The sequence below is a fragment of the Centropristis striata genome, chromosome 21 (genome assembly GCF_030273125.1).
Source record: "Centropristis striata isolate RG_2023a ecotype Rhode Island chromosome 21, C.striata_1.0, whole genome shotgun sequence".
In the NCBI taxonomy this organism is placed as follows: domain Eukaryota; kingdom Metazoa; phylum Chordata; class Actinopteri; order Perciformes; family Serranidae; genus Centropristis; species Centropristis striata.
The window spans coordinates 9,055,848-9,078,218 of record NC_081537.1 but is presented as its reverse complement, the minus strand read 5'-3'; the positions used below and the strand labels follow the sequence as shown (position 1 = coordinate 9,078,218).

At 38.1% G+C, this 22,371-nt stretch overlaps 2 protein-coding genes across 2 annotated transcripts; one reads left to right on the top strand and one right to left on the bottom strand.

Moving 5' to 3' along the window:
• Positions 1-229: 229 nt before the first annotated feature.
• On the bottom strand, positions 230-5,581 carry atpaf2 (ATP synthase mitochondrial F1 complex assembly factor 2). Its single transcript, XM_059324646.1, has 8 exons — positions 5,055-5,581; positions 4,900-4,944; positions 4,325-4,473; positions 3,270-3,367; positions 2,759-2,839; positions 2,539-2,651; positions 1,598-1,713; positions 230-1,148 (listed from the first exon to the last, which is right to left on the bottom strand). Exons 1-8 carry the CDS (start codon positions 5,170-5,172, stop codon positions 1,011-1,013), a joined length of 858 nt encoding a protein of 285 aa, XP_059180629.1. The 5' UTR covers positions 5,173-5,581; the 3' UTR covers positions 230-1,010.
• Positions 5,582-5,645: 64 nt separating this feature from the next.
• On the top strand, positions 5,646-13,328 carry LOC131959447 (glucose-induced degradation protein 4 homolog). Its single transcript, XM_059324647.1, has 6 exons — positions 5,646-5,992; positions 6,394-6,453; positions 6,771-6,878; positions 8,066-8,167; positions 8,256-8,386; positions 11,872-13,328. The coding sequence occupies exons 1-6, from the start codon at positions 5,801-5,803 to the stop codon at positions 11,933-11,935; spliced, it is 657 nt and encodes a 218-aa protein (XP_059180630.1). The 5' UTR covers positions 5,646-5,800; the 3' UTR covers positions 11,936-13,328.
• The last annotated feature ends 9,043 nt before the right edge of the window (positions 13,329-22,371 follow it).

Here is a 22,371-nt window from a genome sequence, read left to right as displayed (position 1 = left end):
AGTCCCGCCCCCACAGTAACGTAATTGGTCAAGAAAACCCGACCTTTACGGTGATTGGACAGCTAGAACATCCATAATGAGAGTTGGGCGATTGTAAATAAAAGGCACCAAAGGTTGCATCAATAACACTGAGATGGCTTTTTTATGACTGTAGCATTGATTGTGAGGAGATTATGCAGATTTAGAATATGCATATATGGTTAATAATTACGACAGACATGTGTAAACGTTTTTTTTGTCTTATTTGGGTTTTAATTTACAGTACTCACATTTTGCTTAAAATAGACAGTAAGGGCAGGAAAAACATGAGTCATCCTTTTATTTACCTTCAGCTCTGGACATGAAAATGTCTACAGTATGAGGAAGCAGTTTACTTTTTGACTCAAGTTAAACTTTTTGTAGAAAGAGAAGTAGAAGGTACTACTGAGCAGGCTTTCGGTGTACAGCATTTAAATTTCAACTCATTACCACACTAAAAAGGCCAAAATACATACATGGATAATGATCTTAATTACAGAAAATAATCTGAATGCAGTTTATTTTACATACAGTGTAGCATTACAAAGCACTACACACATCACATTTGGTATGGGTAGTGTGCTGTTAGCTTAGCATATTATGTATACACACTTTGCAGTATTCAAATGTGGCCCACAGAAAAAGCAGACATGGAGTTCACATTCCAACACCAATCAAACAACAACATTAGTCACAACCTTGCACAGTGTCCAAAATGTTACAGATGACTGAGAACCGCTTGGAAACTCGGAGGGGTAGCACACTTGGCAGCTGCCACATATAAACACTGCAAAAAAGACAGCCAATGTTTTTGTCTGGAGTGAGATGACTCGACAACAGACTGCAGACAAAGCAGCTGTCACTGCTCAATAGAACAAACAGGATGTGTTGTCTGCATGGATATAGAAGCATGGATAACGTGAGGTGCTTTCAGTTGGAGGGCATATTTGATGTGTGCTCACTGAAAGTTTTTATGTTTGGGCATATTCTTCTCAGTCCTGCATTAGTTTGCGTTTGACAGTTGAACTCTCAGATGAGAGGTGAACAAAAAGAGCTCCAGCAGCAGTCCGTGCCCTCAGCTCGTACATGTCGTAGTCATGGGCCCACTCCACGTTTCCCCAGCGCTGAATCTGTGCAAGAGCAAAAATAGGAATGTTGGAAAATAATGAGAAAGAGCACAGCTCGACCATTGTGTTCCTTAAATATAACACTGAAGGCAAATATGCAGCAGTGCAAGATAGAAAAGCAAAGACAATTATAGAACTTCTGTAAACCAGTTCAACCAAGACTCAAAACAGCAACATCAGCGTCTAGGTTTAATGGGAAATTTGATGAAAACAGAGGAGGGCGCTGTTTTCCAGAGTAAATTAAGCAAACCTTTCTTCCAATTACACAGAGGATGCGACGGCCAAAAACAACACATCCAACTTGTTCTTGCTCTTCAAAAAAGCCAATTAAAACATTGAATGAAAAAGCAAAGAGTCTCTTTGTAAGAGAAGTACAGTGTGTCACAAGATAGAGGTCACAGAAGTCTCAACTAAACAGAACAGATGGAAAAAAGTTTTTGCTCTTCCCATACCTGGTATTCCTCCTCCAGTCTGGAGAGCAGCACAGCCTGCTCCACACTCAGATGTCTGTCGATCAACCCCATCGACAGTACAACGGACTTCAGCTGGGTGATCACATACTCAAGCCCTGCACAGGAGAAACCATATTACTGTAAAGCTCTTTACCATTTATTTTAAAAGGAGACATATTATGCTCATTTTCAGGTTTGTAATATTTGAGGTTTCTTCTAAAACATCTTTATATGGTTTAAAGTAAAAAACAAACAAACACGTTATTTTTCTCACACTGCCTGTTTGAATATACCTTTATTCACCCTCTGTCGGAAACACTCCGTTTTAGAGCCTGTCTCTTTAAGCCCCCCTTCGGATAAAGCCCAGTCTGCTCTGATTGGGCAGTGTTGCTGGTCTTCCACGTCTGCCCTTTGGCTCATTGCAGCCGGGGAACGAATGTAACATCTATATAGCACTTCCTACCTATATATAGTATAGTTGTGAATTTATATATTTTTCTAAATGCATGGAGGGAAGACTTTCACAATTTCATTGTACTTGAGTGTAATGACAATAAAGATCTTTCAGATTCTGATTCTGAATATGGGCCGTCTCCCATGATTTCTCCATGGGTTTAGCTTTTTGATACTTTCATATGTAAATATTTATGTAGCACCAAGATCTGCTTTATCATAAACAAACATGGAAACATCAGTTTTTACAATGAGACTATTAAAACGTATTACAATACTGTTTGCCCAAGCAAAGTGATTAACTATTTAAATTATTTAAAATGAACCCACAACCTAAACAAAAACAATTCTACATTTATAATCTTGTCATTAGAATATGTATGGTACAAATAAAGCACGACAGGCAATTCATCTAAATTGTGGCCTGTTTAAAAAGAGCACACTGTTATTGAAAATGCTTTCCTTGGATCACTTTGGAGATGTTTTACCTGTTAGCGACCAGAAGTTGTAAGAATTCAGGTGTTGCCGGAATGTGTCTTTGGTTGCGTGTGGGATCTCAGGACCCAAAATACTGGACGAAGAGCCAATAGTGACATCATATCTGCAATTGAGTTGTGGGAGATAAAGACATTTAGAATGATTTTAGTTTATTTAGTAGCTATATTTACACATGTGCCTTGACTACAGAAAAGCCAACACTGCTGTTACCTGTTTTCAATCCAGTGCAGCACAGGGTCCCACTCATTCTTCTGTAGCTCAACCAAAGCGGGGGGATCATCTACTCTGAAACTGCACAAAACATAAACACCATTTAAAGCTACAACTGCAATCACTTTTAACCATGTAAAAAACAAAAACAACCTTTACATATCTGCAAATAACCAATAACATGTACATTCTAATTAACAAGCTCCCCCAAAAGCTGGACAGTATCTTAAATTATATATTCATTATATACAAAATTATAATGAAATGATTATGAGTTAATTTCTTCCTATTGTTGTTGTCTGTGTCTTTTGCTGTCATTAAATGGATTGTAAACAATAGTTGTATGGACCTTTCTCTAATAAGGGCAGTGTTGTTAGAAATTAGCTCTGGCTATATAAGGATATACAGAACATGAATAAGATAGTGTTCTTATCCAAAGCAACAATAAAGCTCTGTTTTTATAAATTATTAAAATGTTAAGTCAATAATAAAAAAAAACCAAGTCATATACCAGACAGTGTCAGTCTCCAGGAATTTCAGGGCAGCGGTGATCATTTGGTGCTTGTCTCGTTGGGTGGGATTGTCCAGGGCTGTGTTGCACAGCGTCGTCTGTAGGAAGAGTGTAGCAATGTTTCTGTCAGTTATATTTTTAGTTACACATATTCTTTCAGAGAATCAGTTCACAGTTAGTTCTGGAGTAAGTCTTTGTGTCTGTGTTGCTCTGGGTAACAGCAGCTCATAGAATACAACAAATAAGGACTTACTTCTTGGAAACCATGACCTAGTTTCCCAGTCCTAAACTCTCACCACTTTACCACATGCAGAACTGTCAGGTTGTCATGACATGTCAATCAGCATATGACACATTTTTGGATGGCACAGAGAGAGCTAAAAATGTATTGTGTATGTAATTGAAAACACAATAAAACATATCGATATAGCCGTAAGACAGGGCTTGACAGTGACAGTGACCATTTCTCGGCTTCTAGTTGTAACAGTGACAGCCCCACAGAGAAACAGCAAGATAGGAACAGCAAATAGCAAAAGCATTTCAACACTAAATTATTTGTTCTATACTTGTTGCATTAGTGAAAAAGTTTAAATATTGCCCTTAGAGTCAGAACTAGAAGCAGACAACACTGCACATGCATTGGTGCATTTACTGGCGTACACAAAGACTTGCTTTTAAGAGAAGATGCTGAATTGTAATTTTAAAAAAAGGACAAAGAACCTGATGAAACGGACAGAAAACAAGTACAATTTTGAAGTTATTGGAGGGCTAAGTGTCCAAAATTATACTGCAAACCACGTAAACTTCAATAAGTGACAGATCAAGTTCACTAGTTCATTGTACCACACGGTAATGCTTAGAAATACTTATTGGCATGAAGCTTTTTATGTCACATTTTCAATACTAAGCTGACATCTAATTGCTTAAAATCTTAATTACTCAAAATATAACGTGACTAAAAATGTAAACCATATATTCAGTTTCAGCAACCAAAACCTGATGCCACTTTTTAAAAGTTAACTCCTGCCCCTCTAATGCCAAATCAAAGGTCGTACCACATGCATAGTGTAGAACTTGAGTGTGTCCCTTTGAGCATCCCACTCAGTGGCCACGGCGATGGCCAGGGCTTCATTTGGCACCGTAAACAACTTCCCTCCAGGAGTTTTCAGTTTCCGTCTATCCAGGTTTATTTCATAAACACCACCTACGTCAAATTTAAAAAATGTAAATATTAATTAAGCAAGATAATGATACACATAGAGATCATACAACCACTTAAAATTTTCTTCATATCAAAAACCATTAGATATGCTTTAGATATGGTTTCTCTAAACATGTTTAAGTCCTTACTTCATGATGTTGAAGCTGGCTCTTCTGTCTGTACATGCTTTGTTTGATGATGTTCTGACTGTGACTCTATTTTTATGTTCTCTGTTGTTTTTTAAATGATTGTCTGTAACTAAACTGTGCTGCTGCCTGTCTTGGCCAGGACTCTTTTGTAAAAGAGATTGTTAATCTCAATAAGACTTTCCTGGTTAAATAAAGGTTAAATAAAAAAAATAAATAAAAAAAATGCTCTCCTCCACTGTGCCTCATCACAGAACTGCCATTGACTACAAATGACACTTACCTTCACCTTGGGATATACTGACATCTTGATAAAATCTTTTTCTTTCTAGAAACAGCAGAAAACATCACATCAGTCAAAACTAGCACAACAAGTTCAAGTAATGCAAAGTATACACTGTAGCATAAGAGTTGTCTTATCCACATGATGTATCTTACCTGCTGTGGCTGTGGAGTACTTTGAAGCAAACCCAAAGTGCAGACCTCTTGGGCACACTTTAGTAGGAGAAAGGATATGTCCAAACTGACTCTGGAGTCTAACAAGGCTCCTCAACATAGTGAAGGTATGCGAAGATTTAATGTTTTTAAGAAAAGCTAGCTGACAGGCTAGGCTACCTGTTTCTGTCCGCAGTTCGTCACTAATTTAAATGCCACATTTGTATGCGAGTAAATGATTTCCGTATTAGCATCAATTCTTGTTTACGCTGGACTAGCTAACTGTATAAAGTCACTGTTTACTGCCGCACATCTCTTCCTCAGCCTTCACTTAGCTTCTTCATTCAAAAGCACGCGTGTGACCTTCTGTGCTTAAAAAGATAGCGTCGCAAATACTTTTTACAGTTGGGAAATGTAGTTTTAGAAGTGCTTCTACGTACAGTCACACGACAGGAACAAACTACACCCAAATATCCCCACAAAGCCTTCCGGAAGACGAGCCAATGAGCGTTGAGGATATTAGCACGGTGAACTCAGTCAGCCAATGGGAAGGGCGGATTCTGCTGCCTACGGCGCCGCGTCGAAGTCCACTTACTTTCTGGAAGCTTGACGCCTAGTAAACTAAACTGGAGGATTTGAATGTTGGTGGACCGCCTCAGCCCTCTCCCACCTCTCCGTAGACACCGACAGAGTCCATCGCCCAGACGGCAGTTGACCGCGGTCGGTGCCCAGCCAGCGAAGCGGGAGCCATGCCTGTCCCCGCTGGATACCTCAGCGACTCCTCCGCCGCGGCCTTCGCATCCTCGGCCTCGCTTATCCCGCCGCCGCCGATAAACACCCAGCAGCCCGGTGTTGTCACATCGCTGCTGTACAGCGGCTCCAAGTTCAGGGGCCACCAGAAGAGCAAAGGGAACTCGTACGACGTGGAGGTTGTTTTGCAGGTGAGGCTGTGAAGCGGGTGTTTTACTATCCAGGCCAGCTGTCAGGGGCTTTGGGTGATCTGTCAAACGGGCGGTGTGATGATTGACAGCTGGAGAATCAATGAGCCTGGCCTGTCGTTGAGTGACTCCCCCAGCTAGCTGTGGATGTAGCAGTGCTAGCAGCATTTTCAACAACAGGGAGGCATTTTATTTAAAATATTATCAAAAATACTGTTCAATAGAGGTTGTGTCATATTTACTTCTGCATTTGTATGAAGTCTCTGTCAAACCTACACGCTTATGGGTGTGTTGTTGTTATTGACACTTTTTGTCATTTGAATGCAGAATAACTAGCCTACATAATGCACAGATATGAAGTAAACGTCCACATTTTCTGACATTTATTGTGTTTTCTTTTTAAGCATGTCACCATGGAGGATTCCTACTTGTGTGGCTACCTGAAAATTAAAGGACTAACTGAGGTGAGAGGAGTAATTCTCTTTATTAAGCCAAAAACATGAATAGTTTAAGCTAAGTCCGCCACAGCTCATTGTGTTTATGTCCTTTTCAAGAGACAGTGAAGTCCAGCTCCTTTATGTATATGTCATTGATTGTGTAATGTTAGGGTACTACAGATTCAACGGTCTTACTATACAAAACTGTATAACATAATTTACAGTATCATATAAAGGGTTGTGACCCTATTTCACTGACAAAGAGAAGAAACAAGACAGCATAAATCAGATTGGCTGCATCTGAGCAGACACATCACTCCTGTTCTGTTGTGTTCCTTTCACAGGAATACCCAACTCTGACCACGTTCTTCGCTGGAGAGATCATCAGCAGGAAGCGGCCGTTTCTCACCCGGAAATGGGATGCAGATGAGGATGTAGATCGTAAGCACTGGGTAAGGTGAAAGATTATTCAGTCAATATCTCTGAATCTATCGTCAATAAATGTGACAACGGTTCAGCCACCGGGTTAAACGGCCAATATTTCTTGGGTTCCCATTGGCCAAGAAGACTTTTTTTATGTTTGCTGACAACTGTTTAAGGTCCGTCAACACTTGTCTGCATTTAAATTTAGATAAATTCATTAAAAACAGCTAATAAAATCTAAATCGCCGTCAAACATTAGCAGATGGGTTCCGACATTTAGCGCTTTACTCGACTGACAGCCATAAGAGTTTCTACACAAAGAATCATGCAAAAGCACAGCTTAAAATATTGTGTTTACAGAGATGTGCTCATACGTTTTTTTTGTTATTTATTCAATTTCTTATTTGTCAAACATCATACAAAAGACCTACTGTGATTGCTTTACGGCTAATGTGTTCTGCCTTTATTTGCTCTCCACACAGATCGTTTACCTGGTTGCAACCAAAGCTTGTTCAAACATGATCAGTCAATACTGGTTGGACTACAAACGAAATATAGAGCCTGACCAATATGGTGTTTTTGAAAATTCTGGAAAAATTCTGATTACCCATATGTCAGCTGATATAGTCAATTTTTGAGATGAAATGAAAATAGAAATTTTTTCTATGTGGACTATATAAAAAAAATGACCATGCAGGTGCTGAAAAGTCTGCTTTCTAAATAAAAACTATATTGAAGAATATTTAACAGCATATGGTATTATACAATACACGCACACAATGTATTACAATGACAACCAATTCTAGAAATTAAACCTGAGAAATTAAGAAGAAAAGAAAAGAAATAGCTTAATAGATATTTTCTGTATCAGTCAATTGACCATATCAATAAAGAAATTAAAGAATTAAAAAAAAGAAATATAGCCAATGCATTTTTTGCTCTGTAAAAAAAAAAAGTAAATTTAATATTGTCGCATATCGGACAATATATACACCGATAACTACAGATGCTGATATGCCTTTGATACGCTAATATCAGCTATTAATGTTGGCTAAAGGATAAATCAGTCTGGCTTTAAGTGATACCAAAATCCTTTCCCCTTGCAGATATTTGCATTCATATGGAAATATCTGTTAGTAGAGATTAGTTCAGCCATAATCTACACAAGTGCCCTACAGCAGGCTGGTGACATAATCCTTTTATTTTTTATGTCAAGGGCAAGTTCCAGGCTTTCTACCAGTACGCAAAGACATTCAACTCTGATGATTTTGACTACGAGGATCTAAAGAACTCTGACTACATTTTCATGAGGTGGAAGGTATGACACTGCCTATATTGACCCTGATCGTATGTTATCAACTCCGACCTGCAGCTGTTGACATTTCTTCCTCTGTCCGTCCCCGCAGGAGCAGTTTCTGGTCCCTGACCACACGATAAAAGACATCAGCGGGGCTTCCTTTGCTGGATTTTACTACATATGCTTCCAGAAATCCACAGCAACGATCGAGGGCTACTACTACCACAGGAGCTCTGAATGGTAAACGCAACTTAACACTCGTTACCGTGAGGTGGAGTGGAATACTTTGACAAATTAGCAGAAAGAAAGCTGGATCAAACTGTGGTCCAGATGGAAAAAATCTGGACGGGGAAAGTCCTTTGCAGACAAAATTTTCAGCTTTCTGCAGCTTCTGTGAAGGTGCCCTCGATTCTAAATTTCCCCTTGCTCAGATGATTAGTAAATGATAAATGTGGCTTTTCGAACAGCCAAGTAAGATTGTGTGTAACCTTATATGGACGAGGCAGAACAATCTAACCCTTAGTTTGTTGCATTTGATTTATCTGGTCGTACTGCCTGGTTCTTAGCAAACTGAGGCCTGCTTGTACTCTCTCTTTACTCTTTTCGTTTTCATTTGACATTCTTTGGCTTTTCTTTCAACTCCCTCTGCACGTAATGGTTTGGCTATTGTTACAAAACCCCTCTGATTTCATTCCATTCAGGTTTTTTTATTCCCCTTTTTAACCAAAAACTTGGAAGCAGTTAAGTTTCCCACTCCGATCACAGAATACTTCTATTTGATGTTGTTTTTCAAAAGTGGAAAATGATTAACAGCCAGCGGTGTGACGTTTAGTGTAACTGTGAGGACTGAAAACAGTATTAACTACAATGTGGATGTTTTTAGTGGATTTAAAAATAGCTTGTTTATAGGATTGACTCTTTTACTGCATCTGGTGTGAACTCTGCAAACCACACATGAAGAAAAAGCTGAATATGAGCATCAGACCAGACTGTGGTTTGCCCTCAATTCATTTTGTTCCTCAAGCATAATTATCTATTGGCTTTAGATGTCAACATCCAACTTTTTAGTCTAGTAAAGCCTTTTTGGGGGTTGTTTTTGTCCAGATGGACTGCAGTTGTGTTTTCACATTTTAAAGCAACACATGTTCTGTCTGATATAGTCATTATTATATTTATATTTGGGAGTAAATATTTCAACCTTTTAGTAATAAATACACTCTTCCTCTATTAATGAAAAACATGTATATTACATTTTTGTTAATCAGTTTCTAAAATGTTCCTTTTGTATTGATTAAAAAAAATAAATACTGTAAGTAGTACTTCTTAAGATATCAGCACTGGTTGATTTTGATAGAGTTCTAACAGCATTTGCAGTTTAATTCGGCAGCAAACGCTCCTCCAGACACACAAATACAACCAAAGTGCAACTGGTACTTTCATAGTTTTATTAAATATGTCAGTCAATAATCTGCCTTTTTCCATCATGCTGTGATGCAGTGATCTGATCTCATGCTGCACAGTAAATTGTTTTCCACACAACAGCTGGGCTCAGTTTGTTAGCTTATTGAGGAGCTGGAGGTGTGCAGCTCTTTATCTCACAGCTGTTCCCCTCCCTCTTGTCCTCTTTTCGTTATTCTGGAAAAAATAAAATGCTGAAAATGAAAAAAAAATTGATGAACAATCGCAGTCATTGTTAACCCCGTTACAAAAGCATCGGTCCTCATGTAGGAGCAACTCATACAAACAGATTTGTTCTTAAAAGGCTTGAAATTAGCGATTATAAGAGATAAGAGAACGTGCCACATTCACAAATACGTATTTTGAATTTTCTCTCTGACAAAAACACAGTTTATGAGTGGTCCAGAGCTGCTGTAGGAGTTGTGCAGTTTTTCACTAATGGCTTGTGTATTTCATTACTTTGAAGCAATATTTTGAATTAGAAAATCCTATCTTCTAGGGGTGTGCCATATCGTATCGTTCACAATAATATCGGTATATTTTTTTTATGGTTCAAAAAAATGCATATCGTGATATTGGCAACGTTCTTACTTCTTGATGTAGTGGCTTACTCCCTGTCGCTAAACACATGCAGCTTTCAAAATAAGAGCAAAGTGTGTTAAGAGAGTCCACCACAGAATTTCCAAGAAGACTGTCAAAATAAGATGCCTTAAATAAAACATACAAGAACCTTTATTCTCCTTTACAAAATTTCATTAAAATATGCCCCCGGAACCCCTAAATGGTTATTTTTTATTATTTTCTCATACTCAAGAGTCAAGACTACATTTTTTTGTATTTGGCAACTGTTCAAACTACATGTTAGATTTTTAATTATTTATACAGACTAAAAAGAAAATCATATTTTCATCTTTTTAAGAATTTCCTAATATCGTCAAGAATATCGTTATCGCAAAAATAGCCTGCAATATCGTGATATTCTTTTAGGGCCATATTGCCCAGCCCTACTATCTTCATTATAAATGAAAAGGTACACGAATGTTAAGAGAATACAAAAGCCCTGATGAATAAGCAAACATTGGAGCCGGACAGATATATCTGTTGACAGATACTATCGGCCGATATTGGCCTATCAAAGGTTTATATGCTGTCTGATTTGTGCCATAAAATGGCACAGTAATGACGTTTATTTAGCGATTTATTCCTATTTATTTTTTCATTCTCATTTCATTTCTCATTTTCATTTCATTTTCATTCTCAGTTACCATTTATAGACTTGTCTGACAATGTAGTACAGTGTTTGCATAATAATGTATAAGAATGTTAAATATTATTTTCAAAAGTTTTTTGTTTGCAAATGTACCCAGAGAGATACTTTCCCAGAGTGGAGTAAAATCGGTGCACAATTTAATATTTTCATTCCAGCTCAAAAAAATGAATAAATATCCAGTTATTGATTCCTTTTCCCCCTCTAGAGTCAGTATCAGCAATGGTCTTAAAAATCCCATATATTGGTCTGGCTCTACTTTACATCATGTACATGCTTTTAATATCACATTGATATTTAATTCAATAGGGAGCGTGTGATGAAGATGCCCTGTAAACCCTCGGTTTTTGTTTCAAACATACACTACCAGTCAAAAGTTTTAGAACACCACAATTTCAAGTCCAATGAACAGCTTGAAAGGGTACGAAGGTAAGTGGTGAACTGCCAGAGGTAAATAAAAAAGGTAGGGTTAACCAAAACTGAAATATAATGTACATTTCAGAATATACAAAAAGGCCTTTTTCAGGGAACAAGAAATGGGTTAAAAACTTAAAGCAGTTCTGCAGCAACGGAGGTTGATCAAGCCTTGAAAGTTGCTAAGTTGCTACCAATTCCTACAGGTGTCACAACTTTTCTTGATCACTTACAACCTACAAGTTGCTCCACATTTAAGGGAACTTCTGCAACAGAGTTGGGAAGAACTTTCTGAAGAATATTTGATTTCCCTTGAGTGTGTTGAGCTGTTCTATCTGTTAAGGTGCTACTTCAATGAGTCAAAAGTTTAGAATACATTTTCCTTTCTAAATTGATTCTCTGATTTCTTTTTTAACTTCAATTGTTTATTTGTTATATGCATTAATTTCAGAGTACACTGAGACATTAAACTGCATCATTTGCAATAAAATTCTGGAAAAGTTGGGGTGTTCTAAAACTTTTGACCTGTAGTGTATGCCATCTGACACAAACACATTCTAACTTAAACTGTGTTGTTACGCTGCAGGTACCAGTCTCTAAACCTCACCCATGTTCCCGAGCACAGTGCAGCCATCTATGAGTTCCGGTGACCCCGGCCGGCATCGTGGATCTTTATTTCTGATGGACAGAGACTTTAAGGCAAAGCGGAGGTCTGCGGATGCTACTGAGGATGAAAAGGAGGACAAGAATTTGGGCTTTTGGAGAAGTGCAAACTCTTACATGCTCCCAATAGGTGGACTGTGGACTGTTGATTGACAAGTGGACTGGGATATCGGACAAATGAATGTACGAACGAGTTGAGAAGGAAAGGAGGGAAGGAAGAAAGGGCAGTTCTGCTCCCTGGCTGGAGCTTATAAAGTTAGAACCAGCAGCAGAGACTGGGTGTGGCTCAAATAGTGTACCCCTTCTTTATTCGTTTTAACGTCTGGTTTTTAAAAACGCTTGGCGCAGTTATCTCAAGACAGTTTATAGCTGAGTTGGGAATTCCCCCTTTCTTGTTTCGCCACTACAAACCAGCTTTCATCCAGCCGATGCGGAGTGCGCGACATAAACACATTGGACTACCGTCGGACAAGGATTCCTCTGAGGAGTCTGCTCTCATAAACACCATCTCTGAAGAAGTCTGTGTGGAAGAAAAGTTTGGGTTTATGATTGATTGGAGCTTTAATCAGCCCATAAGCTAGAACGACAGTATTTTTTTCTTATTTTTTAAGCTAAGTTGGTTCTTTGTTTGCCTGCCAAGAAGATATTTTGTTATTTTACTCTAAATGATGGACGCAGAGTGGCACTTTTAAAGGCTGCAAAGTGAGCGACACACAAAACGAGCTTTCCCCCCGTGTTCATACAACCGCTTGGGAGATTATTATCACATGTGATTGCTGTGGATCTTGTTCTGTTGAGTTACATTTGCACAAAGATGGACTATATGTTACTAATGCTTGCAGTCAGGATTTTACACTCACATGCCCAATACACAAGGTCAAGCTTTTTGACTTGTTTTTAAGGGTGTGATTGTGTGTGGGGGAGTTCAGAGCCAAAACAATCACATAAAAGTATTGAAAAAGAGTATTTTTACCCTGCACTCTGCATCAAACAAAGAGCTTTTTACTCCCTCATGTGTCATTTTAAATTAAGACCCCCCACTACCCCTTAATTTCTGTCCCCTCGACTATGCAACACTTTCAACAACGCACTCTCCAAACATAAAACCTTCAGTTTTCAGAGACAAAATTTTATTCTATCCTCATAGTATATGATAAAAAAAAGAATCTATCTTCATTAAAGGAAATATTTTTGTTAAATTGCCTATGGAAACACTCCCTTATCATGTTCCCTTCCTATGTGATGGTGCCATCTTTCTAAAGCTTATCAGAGTTGTATTATAACAGAGTGTTTGTTTGAGAATAAGCCTGGATTTGATTGACTGTGTGACTGTAAAGAATGGATTATGGATTTTAAAAAATCATATCAAAACACCTTTCACTGCTGTGTCCTGCTTGTTTGACCAATATTGTGTTTTTGAGTAATGTATTCATACCACACCTCACATTATCTATCCAATTACTTAAACAAACAGTGCAACACATACAGTTAAATCCAAGTTTAAATATGTCAGAAATGAATTCCTCAAATAATAAACCTGATGGTTTGATGATTGAACATTTTTAAGGGAAAAAATGGTCACTTTTGAGTCTGCACTGCCCTCTGGTGTCATAGCATGGAGAATCAACAAAATAAGAATAGGACACAGACAATGCTAACATCTATCATGTTAAACAGGTGTAATGGTTATCATGTTCACCATCTCCGTGCTAACATGCTAACTTTTGATAATAAGCCCTCTAAGCATAAAGTACAGCAGAGGCTGATGGGGAAGACATTCATTGTGCAGGGCTATCAGGGCTTTTCACACTGAGCTGTTACACTGCAAAAAAGCCAACTTGTATTTTTTGGCCTAAAACAGTGATTTAAGTTGGTAAAACTTGGAAATATAAATTACTGAAATTTAGGGCAATAATGTAAGTTAGCACAACAAAGGAAGCCAGTTGTCTGCTCAAAAACAAGTTTGTGAATTGTTGTTACTTATATCTTTAAGTTGGGGTTCACAACAAGGGACAATAGTTCTTATTTCTTTGTTGTGAAATTCGGTCATTAGCAAAAGCTAGCGGCTAACTGATGCTAGCGGTGCTGCTTGTTGCGGCTACAAGAGTAGCCATTAGCGTATCAATGCGAACTCAAATTTGTGGTTACAACATTAGCTGACATTTCATATCGGCGTTACAATCGTGCCAGAGAAATTCAGAGTTGAGCAAACTCAAAAACAAAACTTAAAATATTTAGTTTAATTGATCCAACTTAACATTTTATTTAAGTTTGTTGCCTTGAAATTTTGAGTTCACCCAACTTTTCTTTTTTTGCTGTGTAGCTTAGAAAGCTTTTACATTGACACATCTTGGCCAATTCCAAATAGAGTAACCAACTTTGTGGGGTTATTGCTTGAAAATCAACTCAACACAATGCTTAAAACTTCCCGTGTGAAATAGGGCTTAAGTGAAAACTGATTTTCTAGAATTTTAACATAAGTCACATTTCAATAGACTTTAAACTAAGTGCATAGTATGAATTTTATAGCCCTGGGCTTCTAGCCATTTCGTCCAAAACCTAAGTATTGGACAATTTGAAATTTTGACCTGATGATTGAGCTACATGAAAAGTCTGGGGTTAAGTTAGTGTTTTACATGAGGAGTGCATGAATGTACGGTGTAATAGATTTCATAGCAATCCATCAAATGTTGAGATATTTCACTCAAAACTACAAATGCCAACCACATGGTGGCGCCAGAAGATAAGAGGAAAAGTCAAGGGATCACCAAAGCCACCCTGGATACATGAACTAAATATAATGGCAATCCATATAATGATAGAAGATTTATTTTAGTCTGGACCTGAGGGATTTCTACCCATTGAGCCATGGCTAAAAACATGGCTTAAATTAAAATGCTAGACACCAGAATAGTCTCCATGCAGCAGAGATTGTAACTCTCAATGTTAGTGGCATCTGCACATGTAAAACAAGTAAAGCTTTAGACAGTGCCACGGAAAGGAGTTGCACATTACTACATGTCTGTTTTACCAAAGTGATGTGCAGGAATAAAGATATATGTAAAGGAAGGGGGAAAAACAACAACAGGAAAACAGTAGGCTACTGGTTGAAGGTAATTGCCTTATCTACCTACACAATTTCACATGAGACACATACCAATCAGGAAGAGACTGAAAATGACCACAAAGAAGCATAAAACAACTACACAGATATAGAGATAGACTACAAAGAGACCACAACAGCTGCAAAGAGACTCAAACTGACTACAAGGAGACACAAAACAACCACAAAGAGACTCACAATCACTTCAAAGAGACACAAAACAACCACAAAGAGACTCACAATCACTTCAAAGAGACACAAAACAACTACAAAGAGACTCAAAATGACTTCAAAGAGACACAAAACAACCACAAAGAAACTCACAATCACTTCAAAGAGACACACAACAACCACAAACCGACTCAAAATGACTTCAAAGAGACACAAAACAACCACAAAGAAACTCACAATCACTTCAAAGAGACACACAACAACTACAAAGAGACTCAAAATGACTACAAGGAGAAACAAAACAACCACAAAGAAAATGCAAAATTACTTCTAAGAGACACAAAGTGACCACAAAACAACTATATGAGAGGGCAAAAAAACAGACAAAATAAAAATAAGTACAGAAAGATTAAAACAATTAAAAAGTGACGCTAAACAACTATTAAGTCTTTCTGTCTTGCTCTAATGTGGGAAACATGGTGGGCAAAAGTCCCCACCGGCATGCTGGAGGCCCATTGTCTCATAATCCGCCCATGAATGTGGATCAGTTACAATTAAGTAACTTACTGTCATCATCAACTGTTGATGGTCTACTTGGGAATGTGGAGTTTCCAGTGACTTGGCTTGACTGTTAAAGGCTCAGTCAGACTGGACTGCACCTGGGGTTGCAGATACACGCTGGCCTGGCTGCAGCCGAAAATACAATACAAACATTTTGGTACGGTATCAGTGTTTGCAATCAGTATTAAAACAAAAAACAATTGTTGTGGCTTTGGCTTGTGCTCCCATTATTTGCTTTTTCAAAATAACCTTGAATATACTCATTGGGTGTGAGTGCATAAATCAAAACCTGTCAAGTGAATTATTACGGAACAGCATGAGAACCTTTTCCTGTAAACTGACACCTGATTATGTTACCGAACCGTCCACATAACCACAAGAGAAGTGTTGCGATTTTGGACAAGTGCCACTTTCTGCGTGGTTGCAGCACAGTGGATGCTCCTTTTCTTCCTCTGATGCAATCTTGAAAAATGTCTTTGGATCCGGCACAACCACAATCCTGCCTACTGCTAAACCAACTTTATTCCATAACGTCACTTTTGGCACAGACACAGCCACTTCCTCCTCAGGACAGTCACCAACAATAGACAGCTATGAAGAGAATATAACAGCGTTATATAACACAGTGACACAGTTGGCTGATGGACAGTAACCGCACTGTCTGTCAAAAGCTGCAGATTACTATCTGCAGTACAAGTACTTTATGTCACTTGAGTTTTTCCATCTTCTGCTGCTTAATAATTCTACTTCACTAGATTTATTTGACAGCTTTAGTTACTAAATTGCAGAATATCATTATTAATACAAAATAAAACCAACAAATATATTTTGGTGTATAATTATAGATAAAGATAAGACTTTATTCATGCCTTATATATAGCTTTAAAAAGCCCAACCTGCACCAGCTGTAACAGTAAAGTAATGTGCATATTAATGTATAAATTATAATATAATTATGTAATATACGTTACAGTTATGTCACAAGGGATTAGTGATTAGTAGGGAATTATGGCATTGACAACTTTTTTGGGATTGGGGTTGTACTTCATCTTAAAGTTGCACCATGAACTTTGACCCTCTGGCTCATATATATGCTAAGAAGAGGATTGTGGGTAAAAATAGCCAGAAAAGCATGCTGGTTTGCATAATATTTTAAGGACAGTAGCCTTTCACCATTTCAATGTGTAACTTATCAGAAAATATATATACTCTGCACCTGCCACTTTATTAGGTACACCCGTTCAACTGCTCGATAATGCATATATCTTAATAGCCAATCACATGGCAGCAACCCAATGCATTTAGGCATGTAGACATGGTGAAGACCAGCTGCTGAAGTTCACAGCGAGCATCAGAATGAAGAAGAAAGGTGATTTAAGTGACTTTGAACATAGCATGGTTGTTGACGGGCTGGTCTGAGTATTTCACAAACTGATGATCTACTGGCAGCATGCAACAACCATCTCCAGGGTTTACAGAGAATGCTCTGAAAAAGAGAAAATATCCAGTGAGCTGCAGTTCTCTGGGCCAAAATGCCTTGTTGATGTCAGAGGTCAGAGGAGAATGGCCAGACTGGTTGCAACAGTCACTCAAATAACCACTTGTTACAACAAGGTATGCAGATGACCATCTCTGAATGACTTGAATTGACTTTAAACATTATTTTGGGGCATTTTCACCTGTGTTGCTATTTTAGTTTAAATTCAAACAGGTTATATACTTATATACTTTCTCATTGGGTGTGATCGTCGGATGAAATCTTAAAGAGATCAAATATTTTGTTACGAAACAGCTGATTAATAAATCAAAACCTTTGGAGTGATTTATTACGGGACAGCATGAGAACCTTTTCCTGTAAACTGGCAGCTGATTATAGGTTACCGAAGCGTCCACATAACCACAAGCGAAGCGGTGAGATTTTGGACATGTGCCACTTTCTGCGTGGTTGCAGCACAGTGGATGCTCCTTTTCTTCCTCTGATGCAATCTTGAAAAATGTCTTTGAATCCGGCACAACCACAATCCTGCCTACTGATACACCAACTTTATTCCATAATGTCACTTTTGGCACAGACACAGCCACTTCCTCCTCAGGACAGTCACCAACAATAGACAGCTATGAAGAGAATATAACAGCGTTATATAACACAGTGACACAGTTGGCTGATGGACAGTAACCGCACTGTCTGTCAAAAGCTGCAAATTACTATCTGCAGTACAAGTACTTTATGTCACTTGAGTTTTTCCATTTTCTGCTGCTTAATAATTCTACTTCACTAGATTTATTTGACAGCTTTAGTTACTAAATTGCAGAATATCATTATTAATACAAAATAAAACCAAGAAATATATATTTGGTGTATAATTATAGATAAAGATAAGACTTTATTCATGCCTTATATATAGCTTTAAAAAGCCCAACCTGCACCAGCTGTAACAGTAAAGTAATGTGCATATTAATGTATAAATTATAATATAATTATGTAATATACGTTACAGTTATGTCACAAAGGATTAGCAAATTATGGCATTGACAACTTTTTTGGGATTGGGGTTGTACTTCATCTTAAAGTTGCACCTTGAACTTTGACCCTCTGGCTCATATATATGCTAAGAAGAGGATTGTGGGTAAAAATAGCCAGAAAAGCATGCTGGTTTGCATAATATTTTTAGGACAGTAGCCTTTCACCATTTCAATGTCTAACTTATCAGAAAATATATATGCACCCGCCACTTTATTAGGTACACCCGTTCAACTGCTCAATAATGCATATATCTTAATAGTCAATCACATGGCAGCAACCCAATGCATTTAGGCATGTAGACATGGTGAAGACCAGCTGCTGAAGTTCACAGCGAGCATCAGAATGAAGAAGAAAGGTGATTTAAGTGACTTTGAACATAGCATGGTTGTTGACGGGCTGGTCTGAGTATTTCACAAACTGATGATCTACTGGCAGCATGCAACAACCATCTCCAGGGTTTACAGAGAATGCTCTGAAAAAGAGAAAATATCCAGTGAGCTGCAGTTCTCTGGGCCAAAATGCCTTGTTGATGTCAGAGGTCAGAGGAGAATGGCCAGACTGGTTGCAACAGTCACTCAAATAACCACTTGTTACAACAAGGTATGCAGATGACCATCTCTGAATGACTTGAATTGACTTTAAACATTATTTTGGGGCATTTTCACCTGTGTTGCTATTTTAGTTTAAATTCAAACAGGTTATATACTTATATACTTTCTCATTGGGTGTGATCGTCTGATGAAATCTTAAAGAGATCAAATATTTTGTTACGAAACAGCTGATTAATAAATCAAAACCTTTGGAGTGATTTATTACGGGACAGCATGAGAACCTTTTCCTGTAAACTGACACCTGATTATAGGTTACCGAAGCGTCCACATAACCACAAGCGAAGCGGTGAGATTTTGGACATGTGCCACTTTCTGCGTGGTTGCAGCACAGTGGATGCTCCTTTTCTTCCTCTGATGCAATCTTGAAAAATGTCTTTGGATCCGGCACAACCACAATCCTGCCTACTGCTAAACCAACTTTATTCCATAATGTCACTTTTGGCACAGACACAGCCACTTCCTCCTCAGGACAGTCACCAACAATAGACAGCTATGAAGAGAATATAACAGCGTTATATAACACAGTGACACAGTTGGCTGATGGACAGTAACCGCACTGTCTGTCAAAAGCTGCAAATTACTATCTGCAGTACAAGTACTTTATGTCACTTGAGTTTTTCCATTTTCTGCTGCTTAATAATTCTACTTCACTAGATTTATTTGACAGCTTTAGTTACTAAATTGCAGAATATCATTATTAATACAAAATAAAACCAACAAATATATTTTGGTGTATAATTATAGATAAAGATAAGACTTTATTCATCCCTTATATATAGCTTTAAAAAGCCCAACCTGCACCAGCTGTAACAGTAAAGTAATGTGCATATTAATGTATAAATTATAATATAATTATGTAATATACGTTACAGTTATGTCACAAGGGATTAGTGATGAGTAGGGAATTATGGCATTGACAACTTTTTTGGGATTGGGGTTGTACTTCATCTTAAAGTTGCACCATGAACTTTGACCCTCTGGCTCATATATATGCTAAGAAGAGGATTGTGGGTAAAAATAGCCAGAAAAGCATGCTGGTTTGCATAATATTTTAAGGACAGTAGCCTTTCACCATTTCAATGTGTAACTTATCAGAAAATATATATACTCTGCACCTGCCACTTTATTAGGTACACCCGTTCAACTGCTCAATAATGCATATATCTTAATAGCCAATCACATGGCAGCAACCCAATGCATTTAGGCATGTAGACATGGTGAAGACCAGCTGCTGAAGTTCACAGCGAGCATCAGAATGAAGAAGAAAGGTGATTTAAGTGACTTTGAACATAGCATGGTTGTTGACGGGCTGGTCTGAGTATTTCACAAACTGATGATCTACTGGCAGCATGCAACAACCATCTCCAGGGTTTACAGAGAATGCTCTGAAAAAGAGAAAATATCCAGTGAGCTGCAGTTCTCTGGGCCAAAATGCCTTGTTGATGTCAGAGGTCAGAGGAGAATGGCCAGACTGGTTGCAACAGTCACTCAAATAACCACTTGTTACAACAAGGTATGCAGATGACCATCTCTGAATGACTTGAATTGACTTTAAACATTATTTTGGGGCATTTTCACCTGTGTTGCTATTTTAGTTTAAATTCAAACAGGTTATATACTTATATACTTTCTCATTGGGTGTGATCGTCTGATGAAATCTTAAAGAGATCAAATATTTTGTTACGAAACAGCTGATTAATAAATCAAAACCTTTGGAGTGATTTATTACGGGACAGCATGAGAACCTTTTCCTGTAAACTGGCACCTGATTATAGGTTACCGAAGCGTCCACATAACCACAAGCGAAGCGGTGAGATTTTGGACATGTGCCACTTTCTGCGTGGTTGCAGCACAGTGGATGCTCCTTTTCTTCCTCTGATGCAATCTTGAAAAATGTCTTTGGATCCGGCACAACCACAATCCTGCCTACTGCTAAACCAACTTTATTCCATAATGTCACTTTTGGCACAGACACAGCCACTTCCTCCTCAGGACAGTCACCAACAATAGACAGCTATGAAGAGAATATAACAGCGTTATATAACACAGTGACACAGTTGGCTGATGGACAGTAACCGCACTGTCTGTCAAAAGCTGCAAATTACTATCTGCAGTACAAGTACTTTATGTCACTTGAGTTTTTCCATTTTCTGCTGCTTAATAATTCTACTTCACTAGATTTATTTGACAGCTTTAGTTACTAAATTGCAGAATATCATTATTAATACAAAATAAAACCAACAAATATATTTTGGTGTATAATTATAGATAAAGATAAGACTTTATTCATGCCTTATATATAGCTTTAAAAAGCCCAACCTGCACCAGCTGTAACAGTAAAGTAATGTGCATATTAATGTATAAATTATAATATAATTATGTAATATACGTTACAGTTATGTCACAAAGGATTAGCAAATTATGGCATTGACAACTTTTTTGGGATTGGGGTTGTACTTCATCTTAAAGTTGCACCTTGAACTTTGACCCTCTGGCTCATATATATGCTAAGAAGAGGATTGTGGGTAAAAATAGCCAGAAAAGCATGCTGGTTTGCATAATATTTTTAGGACAGTAGCCTTTCACCATTTCAATGTGTAACTTATCAGAAAATATATATGCACCCGCCACTTTATTAGGTACACCCGTTCAACTGCTCGATAATGCATATATCTTAATAGCCAATCACATGGCAGCAACCCAATGCATTTAGGCATGTAGACATGGTGAAGACCAGCTGCTGAAGTTCACAGCGAGCATCAGAATGAGGAAGAAAGGTGATTTAAGTGACTTTGAACATAGCATGGTTGTTGACGGGCTGGTCTGAGTATTTCACAAACTGATGATCTACTGGCAGCATGCAGCAACCATCTCCAGGGTTTACAGAGAATGCTCTGAAAAAGAGAAAATATCCAGTGAGCTGCAGTTCTCTGGGCCAAAATGCCTTGTTGATGTCAGAGGTCAGAGGAGAATGGCCAGACTGGTTGCAACAGTCACTCAAATAACCACTTGTTACAACAAGGTATGCAGATGACCATCTCTGAATGACTTGAATTGACTTTAAACATTATTTTGGGGCATTTTCACCTGTGTTGCTATTTTTAGTTTAAATTCAAACAGGTTATATACTTATATAATTTCTCATTGGGTGTGATCGTTGGATAAAATCTTAAAGAGATCAAATCTTCTGTTACGAAACAGCTGATTAATAAATCAAAACCTTTGGAGTGATTTATTACGGGACAGCATGAGAACCTTTTCCTGTAAACTGGCAGCTGATTATAGGTTACCGAAGCGTCCACATAACCACAAGAGAAGCGGTGCGATTTTGGACATGTGCCACTTTCTGCGTGGTTGCAACACAGTGGATGCTCCTTTGCATGGTGAAGACGACCTGCTGAAGTTCAAAGCGAGCATCAGAATGAGGAAGAAAGGTGATTTAAGTGACTTTGA